A 14,082-nucleotide genomic window follows, 5' to 3' on the forward strand; every position below is an offset into this window, starting at 1 on the left:
CCCAGTAACATGCCAGTTCTTAGGATCTCAAGGATTTAAAGGTCCTTTTGAAGATTTCTGGGGCAGAAGGGTGGAGTGCATGTGGTTAACATTTCTTTCTTTCTTTTTTTTTTAGTAGTGAATTCCTCCTTCACCCAGTCCTCTTGAAGAAGACCATCTTTTCTCCAAGCTAAGCATTCCCCAGTGGCACCCAGCTTTTGTCACATGACAGTGGTGAGTGCTCTCCAAGGTAAAACCCAGCGTGCTGGCTGGGAGGTCACCAGGGAAGAGATTGGTGGAAACTTCCCCTCCCTTGCTCCTCCTCTCTGCTCCTACTGATGCACCCAGAGATGGACTCCACATTCAGATGTCATGTCACACTGCTGGGTCACACTGCTTGGTCTCTGTTGAGGTCTGTTCCCAAGCCTTTCCCTTCATCCAGAACATGAGCAAGAGATGGGGGAAGTGCTTCATAAACCCCGACAGCAAAATTACACTGCTGTCTGTAACAGCTCAAGTGGTTGGTTTCTCCTTCCTGCCTTGTGTCCCCATTTTAAATCATAATTAGGTAGGTAAATACATTAGCATAATCCTTCCCTACTAATAGGCATCTGAAAATTAAATAACAAGTTATTAACACTATTAACTCCCTGAGGATTATAACAGAGGACTATCATAGGCAGTTAAATCAAAGAAACTTGCATATGATTCTGCTGCAGGGGCAAGGGCTTGGCCAACAAGATTAGAATTGCCATTTGAGAAGAGTGTATCCCAGAAAAATCAGTATTGGCCTTGGAGTAACACATCTGGGCTCAAATTTAGACTTTACAATGTACTAGCCACATGAACTTCAGATCACTCTTCTAGAAAATTGAGTGACAATATCAACTCTATGATATTGTCACACCAACTTACAATGTTGCTGTGAGAGCTAATTGAGTTAACATATATCGACAATGTCTAGGTAAATGCCAGGTACACATTGATCTTTTAATAAAGGTTGGCTATTACTATTCAAAGCAAGACTAAGCAAAAAGAACAAATCTGGAGACATTACATTACCTGACTTCAAACTACACTATAAGGCCATAGTCACCAGAACAGCATGGTACTGGTATAAAAATAGGCATATAAACCAATGGAACAAAATAGAAATCCCAGAAATAAAGCCAAATACTTACAGTCAATTGATTTTTGACAGAGCAAACAAAAACATAAAGTGGGGAAAGGACACCCTATTCAACAAATGGCGCTGGGATAATTGGCTAGCCACACGCATAAGAATGAAACTGGATCTTCATCTCTCACCTTATACAAAAATCAACTCAAGATGGATCAAAGACTTAAATCTAAAACCTGAAACCATAAAAATTTGAGAAGATAACATCAGAAAAACCCTTCTGGATATTGGCTTAGGCAAAGACTTCACGACCAAGAATCCAAAAGCAAATGTAACAAAAACAAAGATAAATAGATGGGTCTTAATTAAACTAAAAAGCTTCTGCACAACAAAAGAAGCAATCAGCAGAGTAAAAACACAACCCACAGAATAGGAGAAAATCTTTGCAATCTATACATCCAACAAAGGACTAATATCCAGAACCTATAAAGAGCTCAAACAAATCAGCAAGAAAAAAGCAAACAATTTCATCAGAAAGTAGACTAAGGACATGAATAGACAATTCCCAAAAGAAGATACACAAATGGTCAACAAACACATGAAAAAATGCTCCACATCACTAATGATCAATGAAATGCAAATCAAAACCACAATGTGATACCACCTCACTCCTCCAAGAATGGCCATAACCAAAAAATCAAAAAATGATAGATGTTGGCATGGATGTGGTAAAAAGGGAACACTTCTATACTGCTGGTGGGAATGTAAGCTAGTACAACCACTATGGAAAGCAGTGTGGAGAGTCCTTAAAGAACTAAAAGTAGAACTACCATTTGAACCAGCAATGCCACTACTGAGTATCTACCCAGAGGAAAAGAAGTCATTATACATAAAAGATACTTGCACATGCATGTTTATAGCAGCACAGTTCCCAGTTGCAAAAATATTGAACCAGCCCAAATGCCCATCAATCAATGAGTGGTATATGTATATATATACCACAATTTCTTTATCCACTCATTCCATAAAAAGGAATGACATAATGGCATTCACAGCAACCTAGGTGGAATCAGAGACCATTATTCTAAGTGAAGTAACTCAGGAATGGGAAACCAAACATCATATGTTCTCACTCATAAGTGGGAGCTCAGCTATGAGAATACAAAAACACAAGAATGATACAATGGACTTTGGGGAATTGGGGAAAGTGTTGGGAGGATGAGGGATAAAAGACTACATGTTGGGTGCAGTGTACACTGCTCAGGTGATGAATGCACCAAAATTTCAGTAATCACCACTAAAAAACTTATTCATATAACCAAACACCACCTGTTCTCCAAAAGCCTATTGAAATAAAATAAATAAATAAATATAAACAAATTTTAAAAATAAAGGTTGGCTATTACTATTCATGATGGTGATTTTGATAGGAATTCAATAAATGAGTAAATTACTGTCTTTAGGAGGTACCTATTAGACTAGAACTAGACTAGAACTATATTACTGAGCATAAACTGGATTTATTCATCTTTGTGCCTCTCAGAGCCTAGCAAAGAGTGCTCAGTGAATGCTTTCTGGATGAATACGTGGATGGGTGTGTGGGTGGCTGGGTGGGTAGATGGATGGATAGGTAGATGGATGGGTAGATGAGTGGGTGAGTGGATGGATGGATGGATGGATGGATGGATGGATGGATGGATGGATGGGTGGATAGATCAATGGATAGATGAATAGGTAGGTGGGTGGGTGGGTGGATGGACGGATGGATGGATGGATGGATGGATGGTTGGATGGATGGATGGATGGATAGATGGATGGATATATGAATAGGTAGGTGAGTGGATGGATGGATGGATGGATGGATGGATGGATGGATGGATGGAAGGATAGACAGGTGAATAGGTAGATGAGTGGATGGATGAATCAATGAATAGGTGGATTGACGGATAGATGGATGGATGGATGGATGGATGGATAAATGTAGTTTACTCCAATCTAGCTGGTTGATGCTAACAATACTCAAAGCAGAGTCTCCACATTACTAACACATGCCCTCATCCTGTAACTGTTTTTCCAGTGACCCCACACAAAGGCCCCTGGTGTTCACCCCTACCTCCTTAGGGTAATTGCCAAATTCAGCCTGCAAGGCAAGGACCCCCAGCTGCAGCAGCATCTCTTCATTGCAGTACAGCCTCTCCTCCAGGATATCTTTCCGAAGCTGCAGGTAAAACTGGTGCCTTGTCAGGCTGTGCCTAGAAAAGAAGTAGCAATAAAAAGGGCTGGGTTGCTAAGGGAAAGGGAGAATGTTAGCACCAGTGGGTTTTCTCAGTGTGGGAAGTTGGGAAAGTAGGGAAGATGATGCAACTCAATAGAATTCAGAGGCAATGCCAGCAAGACAAGTGTGGTCTCCTGCATTTATACCATGCCTCCTGCCCTTCGTTTAGGGCCACTCTATGCCAGTCACTTCACACAAACTTACAGAGATGTTTCTTGCTCTGGTTTGAGTGAGGAAGCTAATAATCAGTTCGGTGGTGTTTCTAATAAACAAAGAAATAAAGAAGCAGTGATCGAACTGCAAACCCATGTCTCTGTCCTTCAACCCTCATGACTGGGCTGCTGAGTTGTGTGTTGGGGGTTAGGGGGCATTTTAGGGTCACAGACAAAGAATTTTGACCTTGAGTGGAGTATGTCTGAAACAAAAGGGCATATTCTCATTCTGACCAGGGCCTGCATAAAAAAACTGATTTTCCTCCTTTGTTCTATCTTGATCAGAATCCAATCAACAGAAAACCAACCACAATAGCTATTGTTATTTGTATGTAATTTACAGTTTGCAAAGCACTTGTCAATCCATTACCTCTCCATCAGCCTGGACATACATAAATCCCTCAAGGAACAAATGAAGAGGTTTGCAGCACTCACTGGAGCAGCTCATAGTGGCTGACAAAGAACTTTATCCTCAGGAAGAGTGTGAAGGTATTATTCATGGAGGTCTTCTGAGGCTGCTCTCTCCAGCCTTCAGGAGCTATTTTGCACAATCTGGTTTCACTGTCCAGGAAAAAGAACTCTTTGCCTGAAATGGAAATAGAGCATGTGTGGAGGGAGAAGCAGTAGGGAATGCACCATCTCTCAGACTCATAGCCCTAAGCCCTACCCAAAGGGTCACACACGAGCTGGGTGAATGCAGGAGTGGGAGGTAAGTCTTTGCGTACCTGGTACCAAGGAACCTTTGTTGGGGTCGTGAGGTGTCAAGAAGGAGCAGACAAAGAGGAGAGGGTCAAATAAGGAAAACTCAGCACCAAGAGGAGAAAATACCATTAGTTATCTTATCTTACAAGATGTCGCCTAATATCTGCCTTCAGCTATCATCTCATGGGTATAAAATGGAAAACCAAGGAAAGGAGTTTGACTAAGTTTGTGCAATGTGCCAGAACCCTCCACCTCAGCTGGACAACCCCCCTCCTCCCCAGCCGTGGAATCCTACAGTCCAAATATGTGTGTCCTCCCAAATCCATATGTTGAAGCCCTAACACCCAATCTGATGGCATTAGGAGGTGGGGTGTTTAGGAGGTAACTATGTTTAGATGAGGTCATGTGTGTGGGGCCCCCATGATGGGATCAGCGTCCTTATAAGAGGAGGAAGACACCAGAGCTTCCTCTCTCAGCCATGTGAGGACACTGTGAAAAGGAGGCCTCTGAAAGCCAGAAAGAGGACCCCACCAGGAACAGAATCAGCTGGAAACCTGTTCTTGGACTTTCCAACCTCCAGAGCTGTGAGAAAGAAGTGTCTATTTTTGAGCCACCCCCTCTGTAGTATTTTGTTAGAGCAGCCTGAGCTGCCTAAGACATGGTGTAAGTGGAGTCAATTTGCCCTTTGACCCAAGTGGTTCCAGATTGAAAATTCCACCAACCCAAGCTCAAGACTTCAAATCCTGGCAAGTGTGTCCTCCAGTACCTCTGAGAGGGAGGCTGAATCAGCCTCAGCCACTGAAGGCCCCTCCCCCACCCCTCTGCTCTCTTCACAGCAAAGCTCAACCCCTCCAGTGCCCTCGGCCACTCCTGGGGACTGCTGCAGGTCTGCCCCTGCCCTGTTCTACCACACACTCAAAGTGGCTCCTCCTTCTCAGTGCTCCACCCTTTCAGCCCAAGGCATTCTCTAGCAGCTTACCTGGGCACAGGAGTCCCTCCCAGTTTTGGAAGGCAGAACTTTTAAACTGGTGACTTTTCTCCCAATGCATATGCATGCTGGGGTGGGGAGGGGGTGTCCAGGGTTTAAACAGCAGTCACCACACCGCACTCAGACTTCCATCCCCTCTGCCACCTGCCTCTGCCCTTGCTGCTGAATCTGATGCCCCACACTGGACTTACCCTTCCCTTAGGATGAGTTCTCCCTGAGAGATAGGCAGTTCCCCACCAAAGGTTGGTTGGTAAACCCTCCCAAGTTGGTCTATATCCAAACCCAAGAGGTAGTCACCTTTGAGTGATTTCCCCAAGATGACCCTAGCTAGGCAGGTGTAGAATTGTCCACGTGGGAGGGGCTCAGGATGGCTACCTGGTTGGGTAGGAGATAAGTGGATTTGTGAGTGCAGGTGCACTCACAATGCAAGCACACTGGATTAGATTGCATTTTATAGATCAATAACAACATAATTCCTAAAGACACCTGTATTCACCCTTTACGAAAGGTCAAACAAATATCAATTGATCACATCAAAGTATATAACAGTTGTTCTTATTTGCGAGAGAGATCTTTAGAAGGTCTGATGAGAACTATGAGGATAAGAACATGCTCTCACCAGACCTGCTTGGTACAAAGAATAATTATATAAGTTCATGAGCTTCTCCTATTAGAAATGGGAAAATAGAGGAACACTGAGATATGACACCTAAGCCAGATGGGCTGGGAGAGAGAGGATTTCGCCAGAAGGCCAGTGTGATCCCAGCTCAGTCTCCACACAGTGGTTAAAGAAATCCAGCTGTGGCAACATGATATTTACAGTAATGGTGTGAAAGTTATCAATACCAAAATGAGGTCACTTATGTCTAACCCTAACAAAGTGCAACCAAAAGGCCACAAGGGAGGGGCACCCATGCATATGCCTATACCAAAAAATACCACAGGAAATGTTTTCCATACTGCAGCTTGCTGCATGAGTCACACAAGGATAGCCAGCAGCACAAGGACAGCCAGCCGCACAAGGACAGCTAGCCACTCACACAAGAACACTTGCCTGACACTCTGTCTCCACTGATGAACTGATGTCAACTCCTGCAATAAGCCCCTGGAAAAAATCATCTTTTTGTTTCAAAACAACTCACATGTACTTCTCTCTTTTGTCTTTAAAAGCTTCCCCTTCCCCCAGCCTCCTGGGATGCACCTGTAGTCCTCTAGAACATGCATATCCCGGATTGCAATCTCCTGCTAATTCCTGAATAAACTCTTTCTTTGGAAAGCCTGTCTCTCTTTGTTGTTATTTTAGGTTGGCAAAACCTGGTGTTAGAGATGTGGGATCCAAAAAGGACAAGCCTTTTCCCATATCAGTGACCGCAGAACACGTGCAGTGCCCACTGGAGCCCATTGTGCTCTCTGCTTCCAGGAATCATCTTTCTTCTGGTGCTAAGTTCTGTCTTGGATTTGAGCACCCTAGTTCTGGCTTGCTTTGACTTGATTCGAGATCTGGTTTTATAGGTCTGAAGGACATGGTCCTTCTTCTGAGTATTCTTTTGGTTTCACTTTTTTAGGGGATTTGGCATCCTTTCTGATGAGTACTCTTTTGGTGTTGGTTGTTTGTGCACAGAATTTAAATCGGCATCACATAGACTTTCCAAACATAATTCACCCCATGAATTTTTAAGCTTATGGACAAATTATACCAAAGAGAATTTAGAGCTCCAATGGCCAGATGGAGATCATTTGAACTGCCCAAGCTTGTTTTTTCCTTAGAATTAAAATTAGAAGACTGCAGCTATAAGGTCAGTTTGAATGGGGCACATATTTCAATTGGCATCTTGAGGTTTCAAAACACATTCAGGACTCAAAAATGCCTTAATGTAAATATCTCAAAGCTAGCTTAGACTCATTTGTCTCCAGAACCTTCCCTCCCCTATCTACAATTTCTCCTCCTCTTTGTCTTCCTCTAGCTGAACTCCTCTTTTTTCCAAACTGCTCAGCTACTAATCCAATTCTTCTCTCCATGACTACCAAGTCATCTTTTAATACGTGAATCTTCTGGGGAAGTTCTAGATGGGTGGAATAAAGAAGTTAAAATATGCCATTTGGGCCTATCAGCTATTTAAGTAAAAGGCACTTTTAAGTGCACTTTTAAGAGCAGGTGCAAATTGGCCACTTTGACCTTTGTGTTATTTCTTAAAGAAGATGAAATTCCCAATGTGATAGTCATCCTCCCTCTCCTGGAAGGAAAGGCAACATCCTTATCTTCAAGGACAAGAAGTTTAGACACAGAATACCATACAGACCTTGTTGGAATAACTCTGATCTTTTAAGCCTCCTCATAATTTAGTCCCATTTTCACAATTAACTGTTCTTTGTCCAACCCAGTAACTAATTTGTTGGAGTCTTCGCCTTCTTATAGGGGCTCCCATGCCACATAAAACATTTATTATGCTTTTCTCCTGTTGATCTTTCTTATGTTAGTTTACTTCTCAGACACAGCTAGAGCCTGTGAGGATAAAGGAGAGAAGTGGAAATTTTCCATCCTTACAGTTTCTGGCAATGAGGATGGGACCCTAACAGGCTGGACACCCCACTCACTCCAGCCTATGGATGAGATGCTGAGAGGCCTGACAAAAGCCCGCAAAAGGTGGGGATTCTTTCCAAAGCCAGCTTTCCCAAATATCTATTGGTAGTGCCTGGCTAAGAGAAGAAGGTAAACATTTTTTCTTGTCCCTTCTTTTCTAAATTTGAATTGGCAGGAGAAAAACATTTGTTAAGGATGTTCTCTGAATTGTGACTCTTGTGAATTTGGTTCTAGGTTCTAACAGAAATAGCTCTTTTTTTTTTTTTTAATCTCTGTCTTCTGTGTGATTTACCACAAGGATAAAAGTTACAATAAGACTCTCCTTTCATCTTGTTTTATGTCTCAAGAGCTCTGTAGCCAGTGAGGATATCTTCTCTGGTCTCCACCAGCCGGGTGGTGGAGACTGTCAGGTTTGCATCAGATGGCTAGCCAGCTGGCTAGGAGTCTGAAACATGAAGCGTCTCCTTGTCCAAGAGTGCCAGCTCCCAGGGGAATTTGTCTCAATTGTTTCAACCTCCACTACCTTGTTAACAAGTAGGGTCTTTGTTTTTTATCTTTGGGAGAGATGTTGGATCTCGAGGGGGGTACTGCATTTTTCACACTCTTTTTGTGGAAGCCTCTCACATCCATGGTTAAGACATAAAAGGCTTATTGGCTTTGAGTCACAATTGAAGTGGCTATACCTTTGGATATTTGGACTTTTGTATCTAAAAGTATTTTTAGAGAGCCCTCATCCTGAACAACTGTCCTATTGCTACATGCGAGAAGATTTGGCTTGAAGGAAGAAAACAAACACTTTTATAAATTAACTATTTTCTCAGAAAAACAGAACTAACCTAAATGTTTTTTGAGTTCAGGTGATCTGGTATAATTTTTGGTAAATATAGAAGCTAGTTTAAGTTTTTTGGTTCAATTAAAATAGTCATGTGTGGAGACTTGTCAACATTAAACATAATACAGACATACGACTTCTTCTATCCGGATTTATCAAGCAAAAGCATATGTATGTTTAAGATGGTAAAATTTTAAATGTAACCTAAGAATAAAACATACAGTAAAAATAAATTGCTTGATGTGCGACAAATCTGACAATGAAAAAAGAGAGTTAAAAAAAGCCATATGTTTTAACTTTTAGGTTCTTTGCTTCTGTGGTATTTTTTAATACTTGCCTGATTTACTAACAATAAAAATAACTTAAGATAATGACTACATTTGTTTAATGTCTAATGGAGTTTTCATAAACAGTTCAAACATAATTGTTAAAACCAAGTGAATTAATAAATGTAAATATAAATGAAATAGAGTATAAGTAAGCTTTTCAACAATGATTATGGTTTATAAATCTACTTAAAATGGTTTACAAAATCTTTTTGGTTACTTAAAACATTAAAGTTACAGTAAGTTAAATGAAATGATGAATATTCATTTAATAGACCATTTCCAAATAAGATATTATGCTGAAACATTAGTTGTTGAACATAAGCTTAAGCTTATATAATTTTGTCTCCTCATTGTAGAGGAACAAAAGATATTTGGGTCTGTTAATTCAAATGCTCTATTCTACACTGAAAAAATGTGCTATGAGGGAGCATATATTTCTAGGTGTTATAAAATAATGTTTTCACAAATTTGTAAAAGGCGGTTTATGATTGCTTACTTTCTAGTTTTCTTGTTTTCACTAGAAATTAAAGTTACCAAGAGTTTTAAAATTCCAATTACTATACTTAATTCTGTATACAAAGTGTACAAAAATGTAAGATATGTTTGGGTGAGAAAAGTTAAAAGGAAGATATGAGAATGTGTTTTTATTTGTTGTTGTTTAAAAAAGTAATTTTCTCTAGTTGGAGGCTAGTTGAGGATTGCTTCAAAATGAATAAATAAAGAAAAAAGTGATATCAATGAAACTGAATAAGAACATTATAAATGGCTTGAGAAAATTGCAAAAGGTTTATGGAAGATGAATATTATGAAAGAAATTTTTGTGTGATCAAGATAATTAAAATTAGAAGAAAAGTATTTACTTATGTTTTTCTAAAACTTGAACCTTAATATCAAAATCATACTTGTGCAAAACTATTATTTTGTCTTCTCTGTTAATAAAATAAAGTTATATTGCAGTATTAGCCTCTGCTGTTAATATTGTTTTTCCTTAACGTTTTAGTAATTGGCCTAGAAAACAAAAATTTTGTGTTTTATCAAAATAGTTTCTTGTGCTCTGTGCTGTATTTTATTAGGTCTTTTATTACTTAAAAAAGTGATCTTCTCAATATTAAAAGAGCTAAGTTTTGACCATTATGTATTTGCCTTTTGAAGAATTTTAATTATCATTCTGGTTAAATGAATGACAATTATTTTACAGTGACTAGTGGTTCTATTTTGATCAAGGGTTTTAAACCTTTTGACAGTTTTGACAACTTCCCAAAATCAAATTCTAAATTGAGTCTTTTTGACCTTGAATTAACTTTGGGTCTTTCCAGCTGGGCCCTTGGAAGCAACAAAGGATATGTCCCTCACCTTGTAAAAGAGGTGTTAAACTAATTGGGTTTATTCAATATGTTAAAATTCATGGGAAACATTATCCAATAATAAGTGGTGCCAAATCTTTAAGTTATATTTACAAATGTAGTTTTGATATAAATGTTCCTAAAATTGTACAAAATTGCTAGAATTCCAATATGTCTTAGTATAATATTTGGTTATTATGTTAAAATGATATATGCCATAGAAACAATGAAATTTATCTGTAAATTGCTGGTTATAATAAACTCTCTTCATATTTTTAACCATGGCCATTCTAAGTCCTTATCATCCATGGAATGTTATGGTGTTGACACTTTTCTAAACGCATTTGCAATCAGCTACAGTCGAAAAATTGCTTTTTCTTCAAGGAGGTTCACAGAAAAGATGGAAAGAATTCTGACAAGTTACAGGTTTCTGATAACTTCAAGATCAAACCATTGGACTAAGGAAAAATGTCCAGGACACTAAAGAAGAAACTGAGTTTGTAAAACTGCTAACCAAGATCAAGCAGAACAAGAATTAATTACATGAGGCTGAATGAACGGATGAAAAAGAATAATGGGTTTTTATAATTTTTACTTGAAATTTCACTGGTTCTTTAAATGTTTTGTTTTCTAGATTTAAGGTAACTTTTTCCTGGTACATTATCTATAGTTTACAACAACATAGTAAAGTACACTCTTGTGAACAAAATTAAAATATTTGCTTTTTCTCCCTTCCTGATCCAACCAGAATTCTAAAACTATCCATAAGCATTCTTATTTTTATGATAACATAGTTATTTATATAAGTTCAATAAAAATATGCTCTCTTTATAACAGGATACAATATTTAAAATTGGTTATATTACTAAGGCTTTGACTTGGATGTCATATTTGAAAATGCACATAAAGTTACTTCAGCCAAACTGAGGTTTGTCTTGATTTGGCCTCCTAGCCTTGAGAGACTTTTAAAAGTCCAGGCTGAGGTTCTTATCAAAAGTTCTAGCAGAACAAGCTTCAAAGGAGCCTACGTGGTCCATCGCTATTCTTGATGCACTTATGCATCAAGACCAAACTTGATGAGGCTAAACTTACTTAGTAAACAAATTTGTCTTATTGTGATTATCTTTAGTAAAAATGGGGGTAACTGTAGAAAAGAAATTATGCTTCTGAAGGAGGGTGAAAACTGTATTACACCTGTTATCTGACTGTAGCCCTGTTCATTGCTTTTGTGTGTTCCTGTAGACTGAATTGGACCCTGAATTCTTCTTGCTTCCTTCAGTATCTGAAGAACAAAGAACAAGAACTGCTCTGTTCCTAAAGCCCTATAAACTGAAGCTGGACAACTCGACGTAAAATTCAAGGAACAAGTCTCCTGCCTGATGTGCAGGCTACACAGAGAGTTCACCAAAATGCCCAACGCTGGTCTAGCGCTTCGAAATGACAACCAACACCTGTGAAACAGAACAATGAACTCCAGACAGACTTAGCCTCAGAGCCACTCCTTCCAAACCTCCATGTTGCTTAAATGAAGCTGAAAGAGGTTTTTACATCAACTCCTACTTGCTGGTCATTTCCCTTCAACATGAGAGTAGAACAACCAGGAAAGGTCCATCCCAGCACCGAGGAACAATCAAAACCTAACCACAGGATGATCCAGCAGTGATGCTTTCAGAGCAATAACTAGATCAAAAGGGAGAAATGTAAACGTTATCAATACCAAAATAAGTCACTTATATTTAACCCTACTAAAATGGAGCTGGGAGGCCATAAGGGAGGGTCACTCATGCTCTATGCCTATAATGAAAAATACCATAGAAACTTTTTTCCAAACCACAGCTTGCTACATGAGTCACACAAGGACAGCCAGCAGCACAAGGACAGCTAGCCACACAAGGACAGCTCGCCACACAAGGGCAGCTCGCCACTCACACAAGAACACTTGCCTGACATTGTTTTCACTAATGAACTCGTGTCAACTCCTGAAATAAGCCCTTGGAACCAATCATCTTTTTGTTTCAAAACAACTCACATGTACTTCTCTCTTTTGTCTATAAAGGCTTGCCCTTGCCCAACCTCCTTAGATGCATCTATAGTTCACTATGGCATGTGGATCCTAGACTGCAATCTCCTGCTAATTCCCAAATAAACTCATTTTTTGGAGAGCCCGTCTCTCTCCACTGTCATTTTAGGTTGACAGCAGAAATAAAGAGTCTCTAACAGAACGTCAGAGAGGGAAGAGGGTATAGAAACCCTTTTTCTTGGATATTTAGAATGGAATCTTAATTAGCTCCTAGGGTCAGGGTACTAGTCCCCATTAGTCCTGCATCATTAGATGGAAATGCTTTTAACATTTGCTTGTTTGTCTAACTTCAGTGCCCTGAGATCAATCAACCAGATCCAGCAAGCCACAGAAACCCACATCTTATACTCATTATTTCCTGACAACCTTCTGCACTTGCTTGATTCTTTATCCATGAGTACTTGAAGCCCTCGTCATGCTGTCTAATGTCTAGGTATACAAAGGGAGGTACCCAAGTCTCAAACAGTTTTCCCAGAAGAAACAGAGCTCAGGTACCCAGATAACTGGGTTACTGGAGGCACCAGGCCAGCTGTGAGCTACCCAAGAGATGCTTACGTTTCATATACGCCAAGCCAAAGTAGGTGAGTTCCTCGAGGTTGGCAAAGGACGTCACGGCATTGAAGACAGCTCCCACTGTTGATTCAACATCACATTTTACCTCCAGGTGCTGCCCGTTCAGCAGGACCACACAGAGGTCCCTGAGAGCCAAATAGGATTTCCCTTTTTTGGTCTGAAAACAACAATAGTATCAATTATACTGCAATTATAAGTCATTGAGCCTTTAGTGTGTGCTGGTTACTGTACTAAGCACTTTACACACATTGTTTCATTTAATTGACAACTCTAAGAGATGAGTATATTTACAATTCCTATGCAGCAGATGAGAAACTGAGGCTCAGAAATGGTAAGAGTCTTGCCCAGGGTTTGCACACTTTGTAAGGCAGGAACTGGACTCAAATCTGAGCCTTCTGCCAGGCCCAGCAGGGGCCAGGAAAGCTGGCAGGCCTGCCTGACTGATGTCTTTCCCCTGCGGAAATCCCAGCTGCCCCTTGGGCTCTGCTTCCTAAGAGGGGTCACCCAAGGCCCTCATCAATGAATCATATGGCCCTGGATCAATCTGTTGATCTGACATTGTCCCCCCAGGCCCCACCAGAGCACAGGTTAATTAATTCTAAACTTCAGAGAGAATTTGGGCGGGTGCAGATCCAATGAAGAGACAGAGCTGGAGCAAGGGGATTACCTAGACTCTAGAAATGGGTCAGCAGAGCCAAAGAGCCTCCAGAGTCTGCCTTCTGCCTCTTCATCTCCCACCACAGCCCCACCCAGACCACTGTCGCCTTGGCTCAGCCTCCTGGACAGTTCATCACCAGGCAGCCACCTGGGCCATTCTGCCCGTGTCTTTGCACATATAATACCCACTGCCCCTAGGGCTCTTCCACTCCCTCCCCACGTGGCAAACTCTTATGGATCTGTCAGGTCAGGCTCTGGAGCCCTTGTCTGTGGCTCTTCTTGAGTATCCCCATGTCCCAAAGCCCAGCCTAGACCTCCCCCAGGAAGTTCTCTTTAGAAGGCAGTCATGGACAGACACTAGCATATGTGGCCTTAATGCCATCAAGACCATGCCTGTGGTCATACCCTGAC

General features: G+C 40.5%; 1 protein-coding gene across 2 annotated transcripts in view; it reads right to left on the minus strand.

Annotated features, from left to right (window-relative positions):
• Positions 1-14,082, minus strand: part of FRMPD2 (FERM and PDZ domain containing 2) — a 121,667-nt gene that overhangs the window by 62,555 nt on the left and 45,030 nt on the right. For both annotated transcript variants that reach the window (XM_054435554.1, XM_054435555.1), the window contains 3 exons: positions 12,997-13,171; positions 4,022-4,172; positions 3,213-3,351 (listed from right to left, as the gene is read on the minus strand). In XM_054435554.1, coding sequence (XP_054291529.1) covers positions 3,213-3,351; positions 4,022-4,172; positions 12,997-13,171 — 465 coding nt within the window. The remainder of the gene's footprint in view (positions 1-3,212; positions 3,352-4,021; positions 4,173-12,996; positions 13,172-14,082) is intronic.

This window comes from Pongo pygmaeus, chromosome 8, assembly GCF_028885625.2.
Source record: "Pongo pygmaeus isolate AG05252 chromosome 8, NHGRI_mPonPyg2-v2.0_pri, whole genome shotgun sequence".
In the NCBI taxonomy this organism is placed as follows: Eukaryota; Metazoa; Chordata; class Mammalia; order Primates; family Hominidae; genus Pongo; species Pongo pygmaeus.